Genomic DNA, 18,496 nt, shown 5'->3' with positions numbered 1-18,496 from the left:
AGTACCTATTTTTACATTAAAGTCAAACTCATGTGCTTAACCCGAACAAAAAAAATTCGGGTATCAAAAAATATATTAACCCCAAAAAATTTAAAACTTCGGCATTAGAATGAAAAAAATTATGGGTTAAAATATGCCATAGGTCTGTACGATTCACAAAGTTAAAATTTAGCCCCTATTTTTTTAGTTTTAAGGATGTAACCTCTTTATTTTCAGATTTCAAAATTTAGGTCCAATTGTTAACACTGTAATTTTTTTTAATAAATTTGTTGGTGTGACATTTCAAAAAAAAAAAACTTAATAGGCATGTAACTAAATTTTGAAATATGAAAAATAGAAAATTAAATTTCCTAAAAATAAAAATATAGAAACTAAATTCTAAATTTATGAAGAATATAGAGACTTATGTCATATTTTAACAAAAATTATGCAAGGGGTCTGATTCATTATCTAAAAGGTTGTTATATATATATATGTACATATATTTGGTGGTTGATTCAATCAAATGTAATCTAAGGCATGAGAGAGGTATAAGATACTGCTGCTGATGAAAAATGGAACACATTTAGGTGATTTAAGATTATGCAATCATTGTTATTTTTTTCTTTGCTTATTGCAAGCCCTTCATTAAAAAATGGTAGGTCTCCCCATTCCCATTATTACTTTCTTTTCTCTTCCTTTTAGCTGTCTGAATGGAAATTAAATATTAGGGTAAATTACACCCAATATTATTAAAATTATTAGTAATTTTATGTTTTGGTTATTTTATTTTAAAAAGTTTTAAAATAGTCATCGAACTATTTGAAAGTTTTTATTTAAGTCATTGAGAATAAGTTCCAATAAATGAGTAGAAAAACATACTTTAGATTCAAGTTTATCTGAATCTAATAGCCAGTGTAAGAGATTAGAAAAAAAGACATTTTAGATTTTTAGTTTACAAATTCATGACGTTCAAAACTGTTTTATAAAAAAAGAAAGTTGAACTGTAGAAGAGAAAGAGAATGAAAGCTTTCGATTAGTGCAGGCGGTGCAAATAAAGAATGCTATACAACAATGATTTAAACAGTCCAGTTACTCCAATGATAATTTTTTATTAATTTAGTGATTATTTTGTAATTTTTTAAAGTTAAATGACTAAAACGAAAATTTAGTAATAGTTTAATGACTTTAAGCTTGTTTTTTTTATGTAGGCTCATTCAAAACAACAAATAATAGCAATGGAAACCCCAACAGCTGGAAAGGTTCTATATATATAATCCTAGGAAGACATTGTTGATTGCCTCTAATGTAATAGAAAAGAAGAAGAGGGTGGTTTTGGCAATTATATATGTTCAATCGAGTACTTGGACATTTCAAAGAGTAAAAAGGTCATTGATGCTACCTTGTGCTGTCGGGTTCATATATATATATATATGGTGGTGGTGTACAATACGAATTTTGTACCGTGGGACAAATGACGAAAGGAGATGTGTTCTTGATGATCATTACATGATGGGATAATATTGTATTAGGAATTTAATTTGACAATTAGGTCCATTTTAGTATCTATATATTTTGGGTCTATTTTGATTCTTGAACTTGACAATTAAATTCATTTAATCTTAAAATTTTTAATTAGTTATTTAATTATTATTGATTTCCTAGTTGAACCAATCAAATTGGATGAATAAGAAAACAATGGTTTAACTTGTCAAATCACCGGTCTAATTATCAAAAGACATGTCACTCTAAGACTATTACACACTACTAGAAAATTTATATAATTTTTTAAATTTTCAAGTGATGATATAACATAAGCTCAAAGTGCTACATCATCAGACTTTTACGATCAAATACCAAAATGAATTTAGTTGTTAAATTCAAGTGCCAAAGTGGCACAACTTAACTTCAAACATCAACAATTATATTTTTTCCATTACATGATGAATTATTATGCTAGTAGAGTAAAAAACATCGACAAGCGGATTGAAATTGATACCACTTGCTTTTAAGATAATAATAAAATAACTAAAAAAGATGGATAGATTAATTACCCTTACATGATCTCTTTACACTTTGTCGAATATGGCAATAGATAATCTGAAGGGATAATATAATTTTAGATCCCTAAACTATTAAACATGTAATATACTCGACATGATAATGACAAGAATTGTCCAAACAACAATTTCATTTATGAAAGCTTACGAAAGAGAGATTCAAGTTTTTCTTGGCATTTCTTGCATGAATCCATTGGAAAATAGGATACAACAAAAAGTTCTTTTTTTTGGTTCTTTTTTCAACCTATAGTTTATTCATATGAGCCATACATTTAAACCTACAAAACAATTACTCAAGTTTCTTACTGCAAAAACTCTCTTGGATCGGTGACATAACCGGTCAAAGCTGATGCAGCTGCTGTATACGGAGAAGCAAGATATATCTGGCCTTCTTTGTGCCCCATCCGACCAGGGAAGTTCCGGTTTGTTGTTGAGACACAGACCTGCAATGGTGATTCCATTAAAATTCTCAATTTTTTAGGGCTCCTACTCTCGTACTCTTGTTTGAATATATGTTGAACATGAACATAGGGGTAAACTATAGAAAGCAAACTGTGTCAAATATGAATATACATTTAACAAAAATATGCTCTATGCTTTTCTTTCCATATATTTGGAGGTTCAAGCTCTTGTGTACACGTATTTGAATATATGTCAAACCCAGGTACTTTGGGAAATGAAAAGTTTGGGTAATATAGGGAGTAAACTATGGGAAAACAAATCTAATGCTTTTGAAGGTAATATTTCAGGGTTAAGAACTAATTACCTTTGCTTCGTTCATACGTGCATATGTGTCTTTCGGGCCACCCAAACAAGCACCACAGCTAGGGCTTGCGGGTGTGTCACAGCCAGCTTCTTCAAATATCTGGGAGCATGTCTTCCCACCAGATCCGGGTACAGGGAGAGTATATAAGTCCAACCAAACCTGCCAATTTTAACAGTTAATAGCAATTTTTTTTTATCATTACTTCTTTATTCGTTGATTCTAATTGAAAACTGGGGGATGTTTTAATATTGATGATACTGAGTCGCACCTTTTGTGTAGCCGGGACAAGGAATGTAGGAACCTTGACCTTCTTTCCCTGCAGGTCAAGCAAATTAAAGTTTATCAGCCACAGCTTAGTTTCTTTATTGTACATAAACTACGCAATAATATATGAGCTCTACGGATAAGGAATGGGAATGTATGACTCTTACTGAAGCTAGAAAGACTTTAGCAGCAGCAAGAAAATCTTCAGTTTTACCACCAGTACAAGATCCAATATAAACTCTGTCTACTTTAACATCTTTGCATTCTCTTGCCAAAGCACGGTTATCAGGAGAATGTGGCTGCAAAATAGATTTAACAGATCACTCCATTGTACACACAGACATACACGAGAGAAGAAAAAGACGGCGAAGATAGAGATAAAAGCAACTTTTACAAGATAAACTTTAGTAAAGAGCAAAAGCAACAGGGAGATGGGGGCGAGGGTGTATATAAAAAAAGAGCTCATCACTTATACAGGCACTCACCTTAGCCACCAAGGGCTCCAACTTTGAGATGTCAAATCTGTACTCGGAAAGATAACTGAAAGCCAGACGAGAAGATGTAATCATAATTGTACTCATCTCAATACAGTTCCAAGCATGAAACAGTACAGTAAATATCGACCACGATAGAATATAAAACCAAATCCTATTTCAGTCTAGAATACTGTTATATGCGGGTAGAAATCACAGTAGCATATACTAGGATTTGCAATCCTATTTGGCTATAAGTTCTCGTTTTAAGTGATAACTCAAAGAAGAATGAGACCAGTCTCCCATTGAATCATACTAACCAATAGCAAACAAGACCATGATAAGAAGAACATGAACTCTTTATTAACCCTTTAATCACAATACCTTGCTTGTGCATCACTGTAAACTGGTTCATATGGCAGGGATGTTTTACCCTATAGAAAGCAAAAGATATTAATCCGTAAGCTAGGTATGAAAGCAGCAATAGACATTAAATGAAATCAACATTGTTCAAGAGTAGATGTTGATCCAAGTAGGGAATTTGGATAAACACGCTCAATGATTTTTGCTCTCACCTCAAGGTACTTAAATGTAGTACTATCAGCAGGAACAACTCCATTCTTTCCCCCAGCTTCAACAACCATGTTGCATAACGTCATCCGTTCTTCCATCTATCCAATACAAGTAAATTAGAAAATTAAATTCATGATTTCTCCCAGCAAGAAATCAAACTAGCTGAGAAGATATTTAAGGACCTAATGTTAACAGCTATGAAACATTACAAGTTCACTTACATTTAGACTTTCAACCGTTGTTCCGACAAACTCCATGGCTTTATATGTTGCACCGGCTACAGATATTTCACCAATGATCTGCTCAATGGGAACCATTTTAGAAAAACATCATATGACCAAACTTATATAAAAATGAAATGATTGCCTAAAAGTATATGATCTTACCTGCAAAATCAAATCCTTTGCAAGCAGATAAGGAGGCATTTCACCATCCATCACAAATCTCAATGTTGGTGGAACCTGCAATTGAACATGACCTGTAAGTATTATACCACCAAATAAATTGCAACTCTGCAAGTATCGTCCTTCAACTCATAAAAATCCTCATATTTGTTCACAGAAGGAAAGGCCAAGACAGTCATCAAATCAAACTAGAAGCCTAGAGCAGAAAACAGGAAGGAGAAAATCACCCATCAAAGAGCTAGAGCTTTGTCAAAAATCCTTCAATTATAGTTGGATAACCTAAACTCCCAATTCGCCATAAAAAAAGGGTCAATAATTCTACAGGAAGCATAACACTAACAAGCGTAGCCAATGCAACCTCCCCCCCCCCCAAAAAAAAAGGAATACACGCTTAATCAAGTGAAACCTTAAAGAATAATTAACAAACCTTGAGCAGAAGCTTCCCGGTGCCTAAGACAAAGCCTGCATCTGTATTTCCAATTCCTGTAGCAAATTGACCGAATGCTCCAGCAGTACATGTGTGAGAATCTGTCCCTAACAAAACCTGAAGGCAGATATAAAAAACATAACAGCAATTCAAGAGCATAAGGCCTGAATTTAAGTTTTACAATTCAAAAATTCTGGTAAAGATTTGTTACCTCTCCAGGCCTGCAGTGACCTTCTTGGGCAAGTGCAACATGGCATACACCTTTATAATCAGGGTTTGCCTACAATGTTGTGAATTAGCATTCAGCTTTATGTAAATAAACAGAGAATATACCCCTAGTTTCTCAGAGTATTGGACTAGAAATGAATTACGAGATAAAGTAGGTAAAGTGTCATACCTTAAAATTACTAAGATCTTTTATATCATAAAAATACTTGATATTTTGCTCTGTGCAAAAATCCCTCAAAATATCTACGTTCCGATTTGCGCGTTCATCACTTGTAAATATGTAATGGTCAGGTATAATAACAATCTTTTCACGGTCCCAAACCTTCAATACCGGAATAATAGTAAACAGTTAATGAATTCAGCCACTGCAAATAGACAGCTTGAACACAATTAAATGCAAAAATACAAGGATGAAGACTCTACACTACCTAAGTACTTCATTGGCAAATGAAAAAACTTGTAAGAGAAATCACCAAAATCAGTTTCCAATCTTCAAAAATGCATTCAATTGAGAAGAACAAGAAGAAGCTTACAACAGTGACATAGCTATTGTTACTTCATGAAATCACAAATTTCAATTTTGAAATGCTATGTGAAATTGTGAACTCAAAAGGCTAATTATAATCTAACAAGCATAAAAAACAGCTCAATTATGCACAAAACTAACCTAAGAGAAAACAAAAGAGTTAAAATCAACAACAACAAAAAAAAGGAAAAAGAGAGTAATATAGCAAATGAATACCTTTGCATTTTGACCAAATTCTTTCTTGAAGATACCAATGGAACCAGGACCACAAACATCATGTGTCATCAATATATCAACATTAACCCAAACATTATCACCAGGACTCAGCCGTGGTTTCTCAGAGGCTTTTGCAAGAATCTTTTCCGTCATTGTCATTCCAGTCTTCACCTGAAAAGAAACCCCATTTTTTTAAAATCAATACAAATCCATTAACCAATCGATGAAAATGAAACAATGGAAGTTAAACAAGGAACTAACAGAGCCTGTGGTCGCTGGTTTACGCTCTGATTGCTGAGGTGCCATGACTGAGACGATTTTCTTCGAAGCTTGTTTCTTACATTTCTGAATGGCGATTTGAGATGTTGAAGGGAAAGCAGAGACACCCAAATCTTTCTGGTCATTAAAAAAAGGGTTTTTACTTATTAATAAAAAATAATTAAACACTAATCAAAATCTTAAAAATGGGTAATCGAAAGCACTGACCTTGTTCCTGATAAAGGAAGAAGTTGGGGACGGAGAAGCCAAAGAAGACGCCATAAGATTCAGCTCTTAGTTAAATTACCGCAGAATGTAAAAGGAGAGGGTTGCTGATTTTCTGTTTGTTTAGCGAGAAAAAGAAAAAGGGAATACAAGCGGCGCGGGCGCAGACTACACCAGCATACGAATTAGGACAAGCGAGCGAATATGGAAACGGATCCCACAAGCCCTTATTTGGCAAAACCTCAATCTTAAAAAACCGAAGGTAAGTTACTAAACTATTAGTAAATTTATGTTTTGGTCACTCAATTTTAAATTTTTATAAAATTATCATTGAATTATTTGAAAGTTTTTGTTGAAGTCATTAAACTATTCAAAAAATTTTATTTAAGTCATTGAACTTTTAATTCTTTTTAAATTTCGACTAGCGAGTTTCAAGCGTCGATTTAACGATCAGTATAGTGGATCAGTACTCATTAATGAGTAGAAGAACATACTTTAGATCCAAACTAGTTTGACGACCAGTGTCGAAGATTAGAGAAAAAAGATGTTTAGATCCTAGTTTGCAGATTTGAGATGTTCAAAGGTGTTTCTGAAAAAAAAAACTATAAGAAGTAAGGGGAACGAGAGCTTTCAATTGGCATAGACAATTCAAGTAGAAAATGCCATACGACAATAATTTTAACTACTTAGTGACTTAAATGAAAACTTGGTGTCCATTTTGTAACATTTCGAAGTTATGTGACTAAATTGTAAACTTATTAATAATTTAGTGACCTTAGATGGAATTTACCCAAAAGATAAATACGTTTGGTCATTGAATAAAATTACCCCTTTTGGGCCAAATGTTGGGTCTTTGTTGCACTTTATAGACCTCTCTTTCCAAAAATCAAAATCTTTCAGTAATTCCCCTCCCTGGGCTTCGCCATTTCTCTCAATCCATCTACGTTAAAAGCTCTCCCACCTTTCTCAAACCCACTCCAACGTTCCTTTATCTCGGAATTTAAGGTACGATTTTCGTTCTTCTTTATTCGTTCCTATTGTTAATTGTTAAAGTCTATGTTTCTCTGAAACAGACATGGATGTTGAGATGATTTGTGGGTTGTTCTCAGTTTTTGTGGTTAAAAACATGATTTTTAAGTGAATCCCATGTCAAAAAGTGGATTCATTGATGATTGTTTATTTGGGGTCTGTCATTGAATCAACATGATTTTTAAGAGAATCCCATGTCAAAAAGTGGATTTAATTGATGATTGTTTCTTTTATTGCTTTGAGTAAATTTTCTCTTTTCTTTTTCTTGGAGCGCTGTGGATTTGTGCGTGGGAATCTTGGTCTTTCTTTGATTGATAATTTGAATCTGTTTCTGGATAAATTGGGGCTGCCTTAGATTTGGGCTAATGAACAATGAATTATGCATTCAATGCCTATAAGTGAACAATGAATTGTGCTTCAGACTATGTTTCTTGAACTTGGGTACAAGTGTTGGATTCGTGTATGTGTTAATATGTTTAATTTAAAAAAAAAAATTTGGAGAGGGTTTGGAAGGATCATATCTAAAAATGAAGAGTGAAATGAGATTTGATGTTTTAAATATCTGGGGTAGAAGTATCATGGAGGCACTTGTACTAGGAGCCAAATTGCATTTTGCTCCATCCACTCAAAAAATGGGCAAATTAGTCCCTGTATATTTAGATCAAATAGCAAATTGGTTATTCTGTAGGTTAGCATGAGGTACACTTGACATGCCATGTGTCACTGTTTAGTTATTCTGTCAGCTATGCCAAGTTTTAATGGTAGAAATAGATGAAATTTTAACAGAAAGGAGCAGTTTGCTCTTTGATCTAATGTAAAGGGATTAGTTTGCTCAGTTTTTGAGTAGAGGAGGCAAAATGCAATTTCACACCTAGTACAGGAGCCTCCATGATGCTTTTACCAACATTTGGGCTATTCTTTCTGTATTTGAGCTATTAAATTAGTAATGCTCTTATTAAATTTGGATATAAATTGCTGCAATATTTGAACAGCTTTCATTGTTTGCTATTCAAGCTAACCCTGAAACATTGAAACAATCTTTAGATTTGGCTTCTTACAATCTAATGGAGTGGAAGCAAAGGTTGCCCTAGAAGATGAACATTTTGCTTTGTGACAATCTGAAGCAGGAAGTTGCGTTTTCTTCCACAGCAGTGGCATTGAGATGGATATGAACTTCACTGCTGATTCTTCCCTGGCTCCATCCAGATGGAGAAAAGTTGCATACGGAGGGATGCAACCCGGATACGACGACAACCACACAGATGAAACTTTCCTTGAAGATATGGTAATGAATGCTAATGTCGTTAAACGGAATATGCTTAAGGTGATGCAAGATTCGGTTTCCATCTCACAATATCTATGCATTGTTTTTCTTGTGGTCTTGGTATGGATCTACACCCTTAGGTCAACCCTTAATGAAAACTCCCTCTTGCTTCTCGATATAAGCCTTCTTGGTTCTGGTTTCATAATCCTAGTATTAACTGAAGAAATGCTCTCCCTCAAACGTCTTTGGAACTACGTCCTCAACGTTTCCTTCTTCACAACCGGATTATTCGTGTTAGCTCCAATATACCAAACGTTGACAAGGTCCATCAGCTCGGATTCCATTTGGGCAGTAACCATTTCACTCCTCTTGCTCCATCTTTTCCTTCACGACTATTCCGGTTCTACAATAAGACCTTCGGGTGCTCTCAAGAACCCTAACTTAACCAGCTGTATTTCCTTAAACGCTTCCATCGTTGCTTCGGTTTTCATAGCATCCCGATTACCATCACGGGTACATGTTTTCGCCACCATGCTGTTTTCATTACAAATCTTCCTATTTGCACCATTGGTCACCTACTGTATTAAGAAATACTCTTTCAGGTTGCACCTTTTGTTTTCTCTGGGGTTAATGGCTGTCACTTTAACATTTGTTTATAGCCTGCATTGCTTGCTCTTTGTGTTATTGGTGGGGATTTTGATCTTTGTTAATGTGGTTTGCCCTTACTGGCTTATAAGGATTCAAGAATACAAGTTTGAGATTAATGGCCCCTGGGATGAGGCTAAGCTTTGCTTTGATATTACAGATTGAAAGTTCACTGATAAGAATTTGGTTTCTATTTTACTCAGACTCGGATTTGAATATAGGCATATGGTATAGGTATTGTATTATCAGCTATGTATTTGGCAGGTCCTTGAAAGGTCATATCTTCGTATCCATATCCGAATATGCAACAAAAATGGGTTTCGGATGCAGATGCTTCAAGAAAAATTAGGAGTTGAAGTTGCACAATTTTTTTTTTGTCAATTTTTAGCTGAGAAGTGTATTGATGTAAATTTTAAGCCATCAAAGTTTTATCATGTAAGTTGGAACTAACCTTTGTATGTTATGTTGCCCGGATTTGTGATAAATGTGAAATACGGATATATATATCTTCCATAGATATACTCAATATTATGAACTCAGCTCAATATTTGTAAAGTTCTTTTTTTTTCTTTTTTCTTTTTATATATTTGAAGGATTGTAATTTTTATTTATTTATGTCCGAATATATCAAAAGTTCCATTGAGGATGAATTATTCATCAATTAATTTATTTTGTTAAAAAGATCATACCCTGTATACATGTTTGAATACAGAAAAAATCGAAAAATGCAGACACAGGAAAAAACTTGGATGAAACATTGGACAGGTTGAAAGATTAGTATGATTTCAGAAATGCAAGTCAATACAAGTTAACAATAATCAAAATCACGAGGTTTGGAGCAAAACTTGATAACAATATCGAAAAGACCGAAAGAAATGAGTCTAAATATACAACAAAAACATTAGAAAGAACTCAATTTCATAATCATAAGACATGAGTATGGAGCACAGACCCTCATTGTTCCATTCTCTCCATTGTAGTTACTCAGGCTTTGGCTATTCTATTCTCGTTTCTTTATGGACTCGGAAGAGGTTGGAGCTTCGCCCGTTGGCTGGCTTACACTAGCTTTGGCGTCAGCGAGAAACTTTGGATCCGGCTCATGCTTATCCACAGGTTCCTTCATTGCCATATAGATGTAGAATGCAATAACTATATTGACTGAAATTACAGCAACGAATCCACTCACCAGTGTCAGAGCATGGGGAGATAAATTTGTTGAACCTATTCCAAGAACCAATGTTTCCCGTTCAATAAACCAGATTATATAGCATAAACAAATAAATCAACAATGGAACTCGATGCTTTCACAACAATTATAAGCACTGATAATAGAAAAAGTAGTATGCAACTACTTCACTAGGTGTGGGATCAAAATGGATAAACTGTAATATATCAGCATATGTATTTCACAACTTTGTGCATCTAAATTATTCAACTCAACAAAGAGCTCCAGGTTTCAACACTGATAGTGTTCTCGTTTTCTTACTCATTGACAGAAAACAAGTTCTTATCAAGGCTCTTGTTGAGCTTTTGCACCGACCGGTTCCAATACATAAGCACCGATCACCATTTTACTGATAACATGTAGTTAAAGCTTCCAAACCAATAGGGTTCGTTTCCATGTTTTCACCATTCTACTGAAATGAGTTTAGCCTTCATTTGTACTGCAAAAGCTAACAGTAATGAGATGAACTACTCAAACTCAGGACTTAGCCTAATTAGTTCATGCAAGTTTAAGCTCAAAACCCACATCCCGGACCATCCCCTTCCCTTATCCCAGACTGTTCTAACTAGATCACGTAGTTTCCTTTAATAGGTGGCATCATCAAGAAGTTTAAGCACAAATTGTAACATCCATAACCCTTTCCCTTATCCCAGACTGAGGTCCAATTAGCCTACGCTCAAAACTTAACATCCGCAACCCCTTCCCTTATCCCAGACTATTATCTAATTAGTTCATGTAGTTTGCCATCTAACAAGTTTAAGCTCAAAACCTAACATCTGTAACCCTTTCCTTTATCCCGGGGTGTGGTCTAATTAGTTTATGCAGTTTCCTTTAAGATGTGGCATCTGACAAGTTTAAGCTTGAACCCTAACATCCATAACCCCTTCCCATATCCCGGACTATGGTCTAATTAATTCCTGCAGTTTAAGCTCAGATCCTAACATCCATAACCCCGTCCCATATCCCGGATCGTGGTCTAATTAGTTCATACAGTCTTCATCAATAGATGGCATGTACTCGAATCCCAATATCCGTAACCCTTTCTCATGTCTCGTATTGCGATCGCCTTTGTTAATAAAATGAAAAAAATAGATGAACTATTCATGAATTAGATAAACATAATGCTAAACTAGGTTAAAAACGCCTAAATTTAAAATTAAAAAGAGAAAAAAGAAGATCCAACTTCTACATTAAAATCAAAGGGGAAAAAACCAATTTTGAGACGTTCAGTTAAAAAAAAAAAAGGAATCCATGGGTCTTACCGGGAAGTAAATTATGATTAAAACCATACAAGATTGCAAGAGGAGCTATCCACATGAACATTGATGCAATGAAGAACTTCTTAATAACTGCAGCAGCCATGTTTAATCTAAAAGAGAGGGGCAAAAACATATGAAATTAATTAAATTAAAAAAAAACAGAAAGATAATTACTTTATCATCGATTCTAAGAAACTGGAAATTAGGGGTTTCAAATAGCGGTGGGGAAACTTGGGATTCAACTAGAAATATAATTGCTTTATCAACCGTTAAAAAGTTTAGGGTTTCAAAAATTACCTTTATTTAATTTCCTCGTCGGGAAACTTGAAGGCAATAGCAGACAGCTGAAGGCAAGAGAAGGATGGGTCAGGGACTGGAATTTTCAAATAAAATTTGGAAAACCTTTTTTCTTTTTGATATAAATCCTTGTAAAATAATTAAAAAAATTAATTAAACTCTTAATCAAAACCGTACTTAATTGGAAAGTTAAAAGAAAGTATCAATTGAACTCCTGAAATTAGCTTTTTCGTTAAAGCTCCTGATTGCCAATTAACACTAGTGTTGGGCTGATTACGTCAGGTTCGGATCCAACATATTGGTATAATTTTTATTTGTTTTAAGTTTGGTTGGATTTAAAAAATGAGTCATAAATTTTATTTAAATTTATAAATTATTAACTCAAGTACGTCTTAAACTCACTTATATTATTGTTTAAATTTTAAAAAAAATTATTTATATTATTTTAAATTTAACATTTAATAATTTTATATAATTTTTTTACCACCATTTTAAATTATAATAGATCTAACAGGAATGCATTCCCCCTATTCCCTGGGCCCACCACCAAACAAACGTTTGGATGGGTGTAACTATAATCGTATAACATCCCTATTCCCTTCCGTGTCTATTACTGATATTGGCTGTAATAGCCATTCTGAGTTTGAAGCAGGGAATAGGGATTACCCATCAATTCCCGATTTTATTTTCCGTTTTCTGCCCTCATCCTCTCCCGACTTTTCCCAATTTTTTCCCTTCCAGATTTCTACTTCTTCTTCTGGTACGGTACGCTTCTTTTCTTCTCACATTTCTTTTCTTTTCTCCAGATTTCTGCTTCTTCTTCCAAATTTTTTCCCTGTTTTTCTTTTCTTTTCTTTTCTGTAAAATCGATTTTGATTTTGTTTTGCTTTTGCTTTTGCTTGTGCTCAAATCTGGAATATTTGTTTTTGTTCTCCTAATTTTGATTCGTTTCTAGCGTTTTCCATTCGGCTTTTCTTTGTATTGCACGTTCGATTGAACTGATGATGCGATGTGGTAGATGTTAATATCTGGTTTGAGGTCATTCCATGTCATTCCATATCTGGTTTTGGGGTCATTCTGGCTAAATGGTGACCTTTGCCTTCAGTTAGGTTCTTCGATAACTTGAAAGAGATTCAAGGCAAAATCTCTTATACTGTATTTACTTCTTGTGTTTCAATAATTAGAAACCTCAAATGAATGTCAAAATTTAAGAGATAGGATTCTTTGATTGCGAAAAGAAATGAAAGAAAAACAAAAATAAAATTTGCTGTTAGTGGATAGTTTATCCTTTGATTCTAAACTTTGCAGGGGAGGAACCATGCTATGCTGGTGTGCCCATGTCTTCCATTGTTGAGCAAGGTCTTGGTGTTGGTGATGTCATTTCTCTCTTGTGGTTCAAACGTAGCCTTCCACGATACTGTACTAAATTTATCGAGGTAGGCTGCTGAAATTTATGATAACCTTTTATGAGTTATGAGCCCTTGCTCCCTAGTGACCCATATCTACCATCACCCTTCACAAGTGTTACCCCTCCTATGATAGCATCCTTGTTGAAGTTCAAATTGGCCTAATCCTTTTCTTTTTATTTTATTATTGTCTTCATCTCTAGAAAGCTTCATTCTTTTTTGTTTTGACTAATATGTTTGATCTGGCCAGATATGCATCATGCTCTGTGCTGACCACGGTCCTTGTGTCTCTGGTGCGCACAACACTATAGTGACTGCAAGAGCTGGGAAGGACCTTGTGTCCAGTCTTGTGTCAGGTTTGCTTACAATTGGTCCTCGCTTTGGTGGTGCAATTGATGATGCTGCACGATACTTTAAAGATGCTTACGATAGGGTAAGTTTCAATATTGTTATTGTAGTGACTTTGATGATTTTTTTTTTCTTAATACAGTCTAAGATGTTGCCTCTTTACTGTCCTTTTACAGGGTCTTACACCTTATGAATTTGTTGAAGGCATGAAAAAGAAGGGCATCCGTGTGCCTGGAATTGGTCACAGGTACGAGTGGTTTTTAATAGTCATGATAGTTTTAACCATGCAAAAGCTACTAAACATGGGATCTGCTTTTCTATTGTTTCGTCCTAGATCATGTTACATGTCTAATGGTTACAAATGCTTTCTTTCCTGTGAAAAGGATCAAGAGAGGGGACAACAGAGATAAGAGAGTAGAGCTTCTCCAACTGTTTGCTCGCACAAATTTCCCATCTGTGAAGTACATGGAATATGCCGTTCAAGTTGAAACCTACACTCTCTCAAAGGCTAACAACCTTGTCCTCAACGTGGATGGTGCCATCGGGTCACTTTTCTTGGATCTTCTTGCTGGTAGTGGAATGTTCACAAAGCAAGAGATTGATGAGATTGTTGAGATTGGCTACCTAAATGGGCTCTTTGTGCTAGCACGATCCATTGGTTTGATTGGGTAAGTTTAGATAAACTTTCCAATCTTAACATTTGGTGTTTTGCTTGAAATTGCTGACCTTTTTGCACTCAAAACCATTGGATTTGGATGTTGTCAAGAATGTTTTACTGCGTTATTGACATTCAATTGTTTGATATTTCAGGCACACTTTCGATCAGAAGAGACTGAAGCAGCCACTATACCGTCACCCATGGGAAGATGTTCTCTACACTAAGTGAGAGAACATTACGAGCAGCAGGTGCAATCTCCTCGAGCATTGTTATAGAATCTGCTTCAGTAGCTGAAGCCCATGTCAAGGATGTGAGTAATAAAGGTAAAAATGGGTTAAAAAATATTGGATTTGGGTTTCTTTTTGGCAATTTGTTAATTGTGCTTTTGTTTAGATGATGAGAAAGAGTCAAGATGAATGAACAAGTTTGATTTTTATTTGATTGGTTTGTTATGTTCATGTTAGTCTGGTAAAAAGTCTTAAACTGGGTCTGAGGATTTAATCTGTGCTTCTTCTTTGCTGGAATTTACTTTTTTTTTTAATTTGGAAATTATTTGTTTGGTTGTTGAGAAAGGAAGGGAAACTAAATCATGATATATGTATATATTTGTTTGGATAAATCATGATAGTTTGTTTTTTTGTTATGTTGTTTAACTTTGTTAGTTCTTTGGTGCCAGAGCTGAAAACCCGAATTAAGAAGTACTTTGAAGGGGATGAAGAGGCACTCCCTTTAGTTCTTGAGGCCATTTTGCGGAGAAAGTTGGCTGGGAAGCATTTGGAGACCGATGATGAATTGATGGATGAATTGGAGGTGCAACCACGAGACGATGTGGATGATGAAGAGTTCGAGTCAGATTTTGATAATTTGTACTCGACTGATGAAGAGATACTTGCAATACTTGCAATGTTTTTGATGAAATAAAGTGTGGATAGAAAACCTGTCAATACTTGCAATGTTTGTCCATAATGTTTGTAAATGAGAAATGACCCTAGTCTACTTCATTTCTCAAAGCCAATTGCTTGCGATTGCATGTAAATGTCACTAGAAGGCTGTTGCTAAGGCTTAAGAATCTGTTTTATGAGTCAATGTTGGTTGTTTCAAGTTCACTTTAATGTCACTCTGTTTACTGCTTTCTAGCTTAACTTTTGTATGGTAAGTGATTTGTATACTAGTTGTTTCTCTTGAATATGCATGCAGAACTTACATATTAGTAGTTACAAACACAGATTTGCTGCTTGATAACAGATAGATCTTTTTTTTTTCATAGTTTACCATGATTGCTTTATGCCTATATGATTGTTCATAGAAATTTTTTTTTGAAAGAAGCTTATACTTGACATTTATTTAATCCATGTTTTCTTAGCAAGTATCTACATTATTAATTTATATTATATAGTATTATATATTATGATTTTATTAAATTCATATAAGAATATTTAATATTAAGAATTTTATTAAATTTTATATTTTTATTAAATTATATTTAATAATAATTATTTTAAATTATATTATATAGTATTATATATTATGAATTTATTAAATTCATATAAGAATATTTAATATTAAGAATTTTATTAAATTATATATTTTTATTAAATTATATTTAATAATAATTATGTTAAGTTATATTTTATAGTATTATATATTATGATTTTAGAAAATTCATATAAGAATATTTAATATTAAGAATTTTATTAAATTATATATTTTTATTAAATTATATTTAATAATAATTATGTTAAAATATAATTAAATTATTTATTATTTATATTAATAATCTTATTAAAATTTAATAACAATAACAATAATCATCTACTTAAAAAAAATTCTGTTAAGGGATATTCTAGTCATTTTAGTTTTTTTCCTTTTGCTATTACAACATCATCCCATTCAACCAAATACAAGAATACTATTACGCCTTTATTCCATTAGATTCAACCAAACAATTGAATTACTATTACGTCTCTATTCCATTACAGCGAACCAAAAATAGGCATTCCGATAACCACTCCGACAAGCACACTGCTTTGATGTGCATTTCGATATAATTTTATATCAAGGTAGAAGAAAGTTGAAATAGGCATGAAATCCTTCTGTATTTTTTCACACTAAAAATCCTTTGTTTTTAATGGGTTCGTTTCAAAATCATTGCTTTTTTTTTGAGATATTTTTTCCATTTAAAAACTTGGCATTTGTTATGTATCGATGTATTTTCTAATTGGTTTTCAAGTTTTAAGCCAAGTACTAGTGTATCAATGTATACTCATAGGTCAGCCAATTACTAGTGTATTTTGACATAAAATATCCAAACAGCAAGAGTCGGAGATCATCTCTAGAAACTTGCTCAGTATCAATAGGAGGGGCCTCTTCATAGAGAATATTGTTTGAGGGGGTGTGATCCTCACTATCGTCGTCTCAACGCTCATGGACGGGTCGGAATCTTCATCATCATTAGACACATTCTTTGAGAGTTATCATCAAAGGCACAAGGCTGGTTATTGTCTCTATTCTGATCACTGTTATTAGCATCGGCATTAGCATGGACAACATTGTTCGAACCAAAACGGAGACGGCCTAGGGAAAAAGGATAGATGGAGCTAGTACGGACAGCAACAGGTGAGACAAGTTCCATGCAAGTAGAACGGATGGAACCTCTGGTTCTTGAGGCCCTAATGGTAGATCTAAAATGAATTTGGTTGACATCGAATTCCGAGAAACCCAGACTAGCCTAATTTCTTCTGTTTGCTCTGGTTGTCAATTGTCATGGGGACTGCTGTTGCGAGAGTGGCCAATGGTGCCACATTGGATGCAGACCTTACACACATGTTCATAGCCGAAGTGGACCCAAAATCTGATTCCGTCATCACCTTGGATGTAACAACCAGCAATAAGAGGTTTCCAAGGGTTGATATCAACTCTGACCCAGAGGAAATGAATGTTATGAGGGTAACCTCCATTGCCGTCCACATGTAAAACTCTACCTGCAATTTGACCAATTCGAGTAGCCACCAGACGCGTGCGGTACTCGAGGGGAGGCTATCCACGTGATCATTTGAACAATGCATGGAAAAATCTTTGGAAACTCAAACTCCCCCCCCCCCAAAAATTATCGTGTTCCTCTGGAAAATTTGGAACAATTGTCTACCTACAAGACACCTTTTTTCTAGAAGGATATCCACGATTGGTAATGTGTGCCCGTTATGCACCAAGCACAGGGAAACTACTGAACACCTTTTCCTTCAATGCCATTTTGCTAGGGCTTTATGGTTTGGTTCTCCACTTTCGTTTCTACCAGACTCCCTTAATGTGCCCTCCTTGTCTCGTTGGATTCTCCACTGGCTCGATATAAATGACATCTCTTTACAAGACTCCAAGAGATTCTATACCCTTGTTGCTTGCTCAGTTTGGGTTATCTGGAATTCCAAAAATGATCTTGTTTTCAAAAGCATTTCCAAAAATGATCTTGTTATCAGAATTAATGATCTTTTCTCATTCTTTTGATCTCCCAACTTTGCCAGCGGAATTGTCACCGGAAACACGTCGAAGACAGGTGATCCATTCATTCACTGACTCACTCACCCAAATGCTCTTCTCTCTTCTTTTAATCTTCCATTTCTTTATGTTCGTCACTTCTATTGTAAATATACAGAAATTCAGATCAAAGGGTATTTTTTTTCTATTTCTCGAACTTTTAAAGTTCAAAAATGGCGGATAAAGCTAAAACCCAGAACACATCTCTGCTCCACGGAAAATATGAGCTCGGTTGTATGTTGGGTTATGGAACCTTCACTAAAGTCTATGATGAACTACTGATATCATGAAGATCAAACAAAGATCGTAAACAAAAGAACAAAAGAATGAGCAAGGAAGATAGTAAACAAAACGGGTACGACAAAGCTAAGGCGGATATTTGGTATTGTGGAGGTGGTTTTTCTGTTTCAAGATGATAACTTGATGGCGATTATA

At 34.5% G+C, this 18,496-nt stretch overlaps 4 protein-coding genes across 5 annotated transcripts; 2 read left to right on the top strand and 2 right to left on the bottom strand.

Moving 5' to 3' along the window:
- Positions 1-2,152: 2,152 nt before the first annotated feature.
- On the bottom strand, positions 2,153-6,638 carry LOC107929168 (3-isopropylmalate dehydratase large subunit, chloroplastic). The gene is made up of 15 exons (XM_016860537.2): positions 6,403-6,638; positions 6,178-6,312; positions 5,917-6,087; positions 5,344-5,496; positions 5,158-5,226; positions 4,947-5,063; positions 4,502-4,576; positions 4,337-4,414; positions 4,118-4,213; positions 3,927-3,976; positions 3,555-3,609; positions 3,237-3,368; positions 3,074-3,121; positions 2,806-2,964; positions 2,153-2,482 (listed from the first exon to the last, which is right to left on the bottom strand). The coding sequence occupies exons 1-15, from the start codon at positions 6,454-6,456 to the stop codon at positions 2,342-2,344; spliced, it is 1,533 nt and encodes a 510-aa protein (XP_016716026.1). The 5' UTR covers positions 6,457-6,638; the 3' UTR covers positions 2,153-2,341.
- A 608-nt stretch (positions 6,639-7,246) lies between these two features.
- On the top strand, positions 7,247-9,854 carry LOC107929137 (phosphatidylinositol N-acetylglucosaminyltransferase subunit C). The gene is made up of 2 exons (XM_016860493.2): positions 7,247-7,404; positions 8,473-9,854. Exon 2 carries the CDS (start codon positions 8,591-8,593, stop codon positions 9,500-9,502), a length of 912 nt encoding a protein of 303 aa, XP_016715982.1. The 5' UTR covers positions 7,247-7,404; positions 8,473-8,590; the 3' UTR covers positions 9,503-9,854.
- Positions 9,855-10,101: 247 nt separating this feature from the next.
- LOC107929138 (uncharacterized) lies at positions 10,102-12,449 on the bottom strand. 2 transcript variants are annotated; one of them, XM_041101376.1, is made up of 4 exons: positions 12,296-12,449; positions 12,119-12,165; positions 11,825-11,931; positions 10,102-10,558 (listed from the first exon to the last, which is right to left on the bottom strand). In XM_041101376.1, the coding sequence occupies exons 3-4, from the start codon at positions 11,922-11,924 to the stop codon at positions 10,338-10,340; spliced, it is 321 nt and encodes a 106-aa protein (XP_040957310.1). In that variant the 5' UTR covers positions 11,925-11,931; positions 12,119-12,165; positions 12,296-12,449; the 3' UTR covers positions 10,102-10,337. The 2 variants fall into 2 exon arrangements, with proteins under 2 accessions (XP_040957310.1, XP_016715983.1); XM_016860494.2 differs by having other exon boundaries at positions 12,119-12,399.
- Positions 12,450-12,634: 185 nt separating this feature from the next.
- Positions 12,635-15,636, top strand: LOC107929070 (ATP-citrate synthase beta chain protein 1). The gene is made up of 7 exons (XM_016860406.2): positions 12,635-12,878; positions 13,427-13,554; positions 13,775-13,957; positions 14,049-14,119; positions 14,256-14,540; positions 14,683-14,853; positions 15,207-15,636. Exons 1-6 carry the CDS (start codon positions 12,635-12,637, stop codon positions 14,756-14,758), a joined length of 987 nt encoding a protein of 328 aa, XP_016715895.1. The 3' UTR covers positions 14,759-14,853; positions 15,207-15,636.
- Positions 15,637-18,496: the final 2,860 nt, after the last annotated feature.

The sequence above is a fragment of the Gossypium hirsutum genome, chromosome D09 (assembly GCF_007990345.1).
Source record: "Gossypium hirsutum isolate 1008001.06 chromosome D09, Gossypium_hirsutum_v2.1, whole genome shotgun sequence".
NCBI lineage: Eukaryota > Viridiplantae > Streptophyta > Magnoliopsida > Malvales > Malvaceae > Gossypium > Gossypium hirsutum.
Note: the sequence above shows the minus strand (reverse complement) of the source record. Positions and strands in the feature narration are given on the sequence as shown.